Source organism: Acyrthosiphon pisum, unplaced genomic scaffold, assembly GCF_005508785.2.
Source record: "Acyrthosiphon pisum isolate AL4f unplaced genomic scaffold, pea_aphid_22Mar2018_4r6ur Scaffold_20997;HRSCAF=22736, whole genome shotgun sequence".
NCBI classification, from domain to species: domain Eukaryota; kingdom Metazoa; phylum Arthropoda; class Insecta; order Hemiptera; family Aphididae; genus Acyrthosiphon; species Acyrthosiphon pisum.
In genome coordinates, this window is record NW_021770414.1 from 9,126 (window position 1) to 17,751 (window position 8,626).

General features: G+C 27.5%; 1 protein-coding gene across 1 annotated transcript; it reads left to right on the forward strand.

The window, feature by feature from the left end:
* The first annotated feature begins 1,957 nt into the window (after positions 1-1,957).
* Positions 1,958-7,800, forward strand: LOC107885320. The gene is made up of 8 exons (XM_029492194.1): positions 1,958-2,399; positions 5,189-5,321; positions 5,404-5,828; positions 5,898-6,057; positions 6,130-6,317; positions 7,230-7,392; positions 7,459-7,608; positions 7,682-7,800. Exons 2-8 carry the CDS (start codon positions 5,219-5,221, stop codon positions 7,798-7,800), a joined length of 1,308 nt encoding a protein of 435 aa, XP_029348054.1. The 5' UTR covers positions 1,958-2,399; positions 5,189-5,218.
* Positions 7,801-8,626: the final 826 nt, after the last annotated feature.

The following is an 8,626-nucleotide window of genomic DNA, read 5'->3' on the forward strand; positions in this document are numbered from 1 at the left end:
TGGCTAATTTATTTATTTATTTATTTTTTTTTTTGAATTTACCGTAATATTTGGTCTATTATAGGGTGACCGTACTCCGGCCGTACGGAGTATGAAATTACCGTAATCCCCCGACAAATACCGTACCATTGGCAACACTGGTTCGCGTAAAACAGGACGAGGGCATGGCCGAGTAGGGTCGAGCCGTCCGGAGCGACCGGCCCGCGGACCAGTGTTGCCACCGGGGGAGCGAACACTATGATAATAATAATCACCATGTACTCTATAATATATACAGTCGACTCTCGATAACTCGAAGTTCAAGGGGAAAAAAAATTCTACTTACTAAAAATTTCGAGTTATCAAAAACTTTTAAAAAGTATGTTTATTTTTAAATTATTATACATTAAAGAAATAAAAAAATGTTTTCTTACATTTTTAAAAAAAATGGTGTAATGTAAATTGTTTTTATTTATTTAAAACATTGTTCTCAATTCTATTTTCTAAAATACCTAGTGGCTTAAATAAATCTTCCATACCTCCATTGCCTTCAATGTATTTACGTAATGTTTCTAATTCAAGTGTCGCTTCTTTATTTGTAATGGTGGATTGTATGTGTTGGTCTTCAATTTCTTCTTCGTTATCTTCGTCCAATATATCGGAGATAATATCGTTCTCAGTCCATTCTCCACAAATCTCCAAATTTTCATCGACATTGATGTATGACGTAAAAGTTTCATTAAATTTTTTATTTTATAAGTTAATTGATCCCATTCATCGTTATTATCATCAGAAGGTTCATCTGGAATATTTTCAGTCGAAGTTCTAAAACCTGATTTTGTAAAACAGTTTACGATCGTTTCTTTTTTTAAGTGTCGCCATGCTTTATCGCATAGCTGTATAGCATCCAATATGTTTATTACAATTTGATTGGTATCATTTATAGCCAATACAATTTTTTTTACCATTTCTTTTCTGTAAAATATTTTAAAATAATTTATTATGCTTTTTTACTAGTGTGTTTTAAAAATGTGGTTTTAATTAAACACAATTTCAAAAAAACTTAAATTTCACTATTTATTTGTATAAATACCCTTTAAATATTTTTTATATGTCAAGATTTCTCAATTTTGATATTTATAATTAAAAGTTTTTAACTTAAAATTCTGATAACAGTTTATTTATTTTTTTTTTGTAAAGAATGATTATAAAACTTATAAATCTGTATTGCTAATTTATGTAGGTCCTAGTGGTACTGATACAGATATCATGAGTTCATTTTTTGCAAAAAATTAAAATATGATGTATGACGACATAATAAACATCTCTGGCGATTGTTTGAAGAAAAGTAAGTTTTTTCAATTAGTTATTTACAATTGAGAGGGTAAGTTTTTTTAACCTTTGAAAAATATTAACATAATATTTTTCATAATATTAACATAATATTTTTCAGGTACTACAGAAGATGATGTTGGTACTCTTTTGACTGGTTCATTGATGTTGCTAGATGGTACACTCGGTTTTCAAGAAAATAATTATAGGGATAGTAACGAGTATGGTAATTTTGATTCTACCCTTATTAATAATGAATATAAGAAAGGATATTGTTCTTATAGTGGAATATTTCTTATTATAATATTTTTTTATAACTTATATAGGAACAAACAATACAAATACTACTGATGCTGGTTTGATGGATTTGTCAAATTTCATTAGCAAAAATGGTTTGTAACATGTTTAACAATTTTAAATTAAAAGTTTATATTTTATTTGAGATGTGTGTTTCAGAAGACTGCTGTTGCCAAAACCTTTTAGAAATCAAATGAACATTAGTTACAGTTCAAACAAATGATGATTCAGTTGCATATGTTAAACAACTCTAACGTGAAGATAGTCAGTGTAATTAAAAACATAGACCAAAAGTTACAAGTGATAATGAAAGCAGATTCTAGGATGAGGTCATTACACTGAAAAAAATATTGGTGGTAATAACAACAATATAATATTGTTAAGGGTCAACAATGAGTATCTTGTTGCGAGGAATATTTTCTTGTATTATAAACAATGTGTCTTGTTAAAATAATATTAAGTATTATTAATATGATAAGAAACATTGTCGGTACAAAGAGTCACGGAATGATAATATATCTTGTCAATATGACAATAATATTATAAAATTGACGAGATATAATTTTGATTTTATGATAATTATAATACAGTTCACAATATTGTCTTGTGAACTCTAAATAACCGCCAACGGCTCATTGTCTGCGTTACCTACTCGCATTGTACGATTGCACCTTGCAAGTTACAGTGTTACTCTTCGCGTCGTTATTCGGTTTTTGCAGCAAATTGTGTTTTTAATTGTTTAATTTGTACGACAAACGATTTCGCCGGACTTAATACGCCGAAAGCTCGTGGTAAGAAAATGATTTGTTATTTGTGTAATGTTAACGTTGGTGATTTGCAAGCTTTGGTGGTCCACTTTAAAATTATTCACTTATTGAAATCGGACAGTGCTTATACATGCTTGGAAAATGCTTGCTCTCAGTCGTTTAACTGCTTATCTTCATTTAAAAGGCATGTTAATAAAAAACACATAATTAGTGATCACGTTTTTCAAAATATACCCACTACTAGTAATGTTGATGCAGAAGTATCAAAAAAAATTAAACTGAGTTATGACCCAAGTTTAGATTTAGAAGAGCCTTTTCACGATAAACTCACAGATAATTTTAATTTTGAAAACTCAACTAAACTGTTATATGAATCAACTGTAAAATTTATTTTAAGTCTTTACAACAACAATAATTTTAATATTAGTGATGTCCAATACATTCAATCTGGTATAAAAGAAAACATTTTAAAGCCAATGGCTTATTTACTTAAAAATGTAGTTAATAAAGATATTAAAGAACCCATATTATTATCAACTTTTAACCGATTAGAAACTGTAATTTTAAATCCTTTTATTTACTGTTCTACAGAATACCGTTTAAACAAATGGTTGATTGATAATAAACTCTTGTCAAGTGTCCAACAGATAAATATTAATAATGAGCTGTGTGCTGTAAATCAAGGAGGTGAAATTTATTACAATGAAAAAATTACCAAAGGGACTCTTTTGCCACTAAAATTACAATTCAAACAATTTTTTGAAAATAACAATAACTTTAAAATGATGTATGACCGTCTTCTAAGTTTAAAAGCATCTGGAAATGTTCTTTCAAATTTTGTCCAAGGAAAATTGTGGGGAAAAAAAATAACTCAATTTGAGGGAAAAATAGTTTTTCCATATTTTTTGTACATTGATGATTTTGAGATAAATAACCCTTTAGGATCTCATGCTACTTACCAGTCAATTGCTGCCATTTATTACAGTTTTCCGCTTGTTGAAAACAATTCAAAATTATCAAATATATTTTTAGCAGCACTGATTAAATCTGCTGATCTTAAAGAGTTTGGAAATGACCCATGTTTGTTACAATTAATTAATGAAATTAATTTTCTTGAAGAAGAAGGACTTAGTATTTCAACAGGATATGGTGAATTTCAAGTATATTTTATTCTTGGTTTAGTATTGGGTGATAATTTGGGGCTCAATAGTATACTTGAGTTCAGTAAATCGTTTTCATCAAATTATTATTGTCGGTTTTGTAAAACACATAAAAGTATTGCCCAAAAGCTATGTGTAGAAAATATATTATGCATGCGTAACAGTATAAATTATTCAGATGATGTGGCTAAGATGGATTTCAGTGAAACTGGTATTAATAAAAATTCAATTTTAAATTTAATAAATAGTTTCCATGTTACTGAAAATTATTGTGTGGATGTAATGCACGATGTGTTTGAAGGCATTTGTCACTACGATATATGTCATATCATTAAATATTATGTTTATACTGCTCAAATATTTTCATTAGATACATTAAATAAACGTAAAACCAACTTTAACTATGGCCCTATTGAAGTTGGCAATATTTCACCTGTAATATCAGTGAATCATTTAAATAAATGTCATTTGAAAATGTCTGCGAGGGAGATGATGTCATTTATTCATTTTTTCCCAATTATGGTTGGAGATTTAATTCCTGATGACGATGAAGTGTGGAAATTCTTCTTAACCCTGTTAAAGCTCATTGATTTACTTCTCTCATATAATTTTACTGACGGCAAAATTATGGACCTTAAACAATTAATAAGTCAACATAACTCAATGTATATTAGACTGTTTAATGATACTTTAAAACCCAAACACCACTTTTTAATTCACTACCCAACTATTATTCAATACTCTGGACCTCCAAGGTTTTATTGGTGTTTTAAATATGAAGGAAAACATAGAGAATTAAAAATGTACGCTCGGACTACAACATCCAGGAAAAATATTACTTTAACTTTAGCAAAGAAATGCCAATATAAGTTTGCTCACATTCTTTTACAATCCAGCACTCAAGAAATTATAATAAAAGAAAAGCACAAAATACATAGTTTAAATTCGGATAATATATGCAAAATTCTTTCTCTGTCATCTGTTGATTTTTGTTGTTACAACCAAATAGAATTTATGGGAACAATTTATAAAAAAGGATATTATTTGACAAAATTTATAGAAGAGATGAGCTTGTTTGAAATTATAGAAGTAATAGTTTTTAATATACCGAATAAAAAAATTCACATTCTAGCTAAGCAAATTAAGATTATCAATTTTAATTCACACTTTGAAGCATTTGAGGTAGATTGCGACAAAACTGTTATTGAAGATTGTGTGATTTATAATGTAGACGAATTTAGTGGACCACCAATCAACATTACACCATCTCCTTCAGGCAAATTAATGATTCGCCTTAAAGAATTTTTTTAACATTTATATACTCATTTATATATATACATTTACATTAATATTTATGCACCTACTTACTGTAAATATTATGCTTTTGGCTTTTCAAATATAGATTACTTACATAACATACTGTGTATTGGCTATTTTATTTTATAATGGAGCAATTTGAAATTTATGAGAACTTACAAGAATCTTTACAATCAAATAATGAAAATGATCATTTTGCAAGTATTTTTAATTTTTAACTTATACATTTGCATGAATCTCATACTTTTTTCTGCATTTTTTTAGTTCCTGCATATGTTTTGACATCCGATACTTACTATAAACAAATATAGTTAATCATTGTTTGTATATTAATAGATTTTAGATACAGAATCTTCTACTGTTGTAATGCCACTAGTACCAGGGTATAGCTATCCGACTGAAGATCTTCAACCTCTACTAGACTTGCTCAAAGATTGGGGATTGGAATGCGTTTATCAAACATTGCTTGGTTAGTTAGTTCATAATCAATAGAGTCATTGTTTATTATAAATTATATTATTTTTGACAATATACTGTAAAATCTTTTTTAGCTGAATTAATAGATCTGAAAGTGATGAAATTGTTAAAAGATGATGATTGTAAAGAATTATTGAATAAATTTCCATTAGGAATTCGAGTTAAGTTCATTAATAATTTGGAAAATTGGAAAAAATGTTTACCTCAAAATGGAAATATGACTACTACAATTCCATATAATACTCCTACCACAAAAACTATTCAGCAACAAAAATCTTTAGTTCATGATATTGATTTGGGTGTTATATTGAACGCATCAACTACTGGTGGAATGATATTGGAATATTATAAAACTAACAATAGGTTTAATGATAATATTAGATCATTATTAGTAGATGCCATCATTAGTTACATCATTACCAAAAAAATGACGATGTCGGTCAACCTTGCTGATTTTATTGGTGATCAAATAATTTCTATGTTTCCATCAGAAGTAAAAGTAAGTTATAGGAGTAATATGTAATTACATAATTTTTACTAATAATAATTGTTTAAAAATTAATCTTAGGATACATATTTTATGAAGTACGAATCAAACAAGAATCCAAAAGGAAAACTTTACTCGAAGTTTTATAATTCTATGAGGTTTTTAAAATCAACTGGTCTTGTTACATCAAATGTAAAAAATGTTGATAAGCCTATTAGTCGCAAACATTGTATAGATTTTGGTAAGATATTTTTCACTCACTACCTAATACCTATGATGTGTTTTTACTTATTGCATTTGTGATATGCATCAGAACCAGAAAAAGACATCAATTACATAGTGGATCAAATTAAAAATGACAAAAATTGTACATTTCCGGAAGTTGAACGTAATTGGAAGGCAACAACAAAGTTTAGGTTAAACGAAATTCAAAAAGCAACTTCAACAAGTGACATAATTAGTGACTGGAATAGTTTTAAATTACCTCTTGGATACCGACTTGTAAGTACCTATATCTTTTGTGTTAAACACAGTTAACGTTAACTTTTATTAAAAAATGTATTTATAAAAAAAAAAGTTAAAAATAATCAAGGCTAGGAAAGTTAATGATATTTTTTGACTCAGTTAAGTTAGGTATTTTTTCTTTCAATTAAATTAAAAGCGAAGTTAATAGACATTTTAGTACATCGATTAAGTTTAAATTAAGTAAACAAATACTATTAACTTAAGGGGATTGGTGGCGGTGATTTCCTGTCTTTGTCTAACACACGTGCAACATAGGATTATAGGCGTGTTCTATTTCAAACGTACCGATTAATCTAGTGAAACGATAAGGGTTCTGAAAACAGATTTGAAATTTTCATCAAGTCTGCAAGAGATTGGTCAGTCTACATTTTTGATTTTTTGATTTAAACTTCTCCAAATAATGAAATTATTCAAATTCAAATCTGTTTTCAGAATTTTTATCGCTTCACTAGATTAATCGGTACGTTGGAAATAGAACACGTCTATAATCCTATGTTGCGCGTGTGTTAGACAAAGACAGAAAATCACCGCCACCAATCCCCTTAACTTAACTTCAATTAATTAGTGAAGTTAATTAAAAAAATGCTTTGAAAAGTAGCTACTAAAATAAGTAATAATCACAGATAATAATATACCTATTACCTAAGAAGATACAATATATTATATCAATATGTATGTAATTTAAAATCTGTAGGGTTGTATGAATTTAGAACAGTACCTATTACCAATGATTAAAAAATAATAACACCCAAATTTTAACAATAAAAAAAATATAAAACAATGTTTTGATATAAATTATTGAATTTGTTAAGGACACCCTGTTTACATATTTGTTATAAAATGCATAAACTGCTTTTAAATGATTAGAAATTTAAAACAACATTTTAGGTTGATATTGACTTCAAAACATTATATCCAGACTGTCAGGACTTGATGACCACATTTGAGGAAAAATCCAAACAAATAATGAACTTGATTGATGAGAAAATCAAAGATTCTTCAAGCCGCAAATTATTAGAAAGTATAAAGGATACTCCAGACATAAGTCAAAGTAAACATTTTTACTCAGAAATAGCATATTTATTAGAAATTTATTTTTGTATGTTTAATTTTTCAGATGAAACGAATACAGTTATGTTTTATTTATTACATGCCATTTTTGTGCCGACATCTAAAAAAGTCACCAGAGATCATAATGGCAAAATAAACCAAGTGAAACACTCTATTAAAGATTCACAAAATAGCTTCATGATTTTTAAGAATTTCGGTTTGTGAAATTGAGGAATACATCACTCTACGGCGCAATGAAAACAATCCTATTCAACCGTTTATCTTAATAGTTGGTTCACCAACACATCCAAAAGAAACAATTGTTTTCTTTGATTCTATAAAATATAAAGTGTTCTCAATAATTAATGCGATTGATGTACTTATGTTTCAAATTGATTCATTTGTTTAACTTAGAGTATCCAATTGAATCCTCTATTACTTGGTTATTTATTCAAAAATATTTATACAATTTAAACACAAAATTTGATAAACCGTGTCATACTCTTGGACAAATATTATCCGATTTAAGACAAAATTAATTATTTTTTTGTAACTAGTATTACTCATTAATTAATAATTATCCTACTCTTTTTCTAATATAAATTTGTTAAGTTCTAAATATATGGAAATATAATATTATAACTAGGTATCATTTTTAGTCATTTGTTCAGAAACTTTTTATTCACACAAAATATATGTTACATATTTCTTTGAATCTATAAATATTGAGTTTTTTTATTTGTAATGCTGTTGGTGAATGATTTAAGTATAATGTCAAATATCCAATGATTAAACAATATTGTGTTTATTGGTGGTACTACAAGCAAAATATTATAACCAATCCTAAAATAATTGTTAATGGTATAATAGAAACTGTATAATTAACAATGTATATTGGTTGGTTGAACAAGAAACTTTATACCTAATTAACAATATGTTGGTTGATTCTACAATAAAAATATAACCAATAATATTTTAATGATTGTTGATTTTACAACTAAAACTGTATGATTAACAATGTATATTGGTTGGTTAAATAAGAGACTTTATACCTAATTAACAATATGTTGGTTGACTCTACAATACAAATTAATATAACCAATCATATAATGATTGTTGATTTCACAATAGAAACTGTATGATTAACAATGTATATTGGTTAGGTAAACAAGACTGTTTGAAAAACAATAAAAATCATCAAATTGATAACAAAATCTTGTTGGCTCAATATTAAC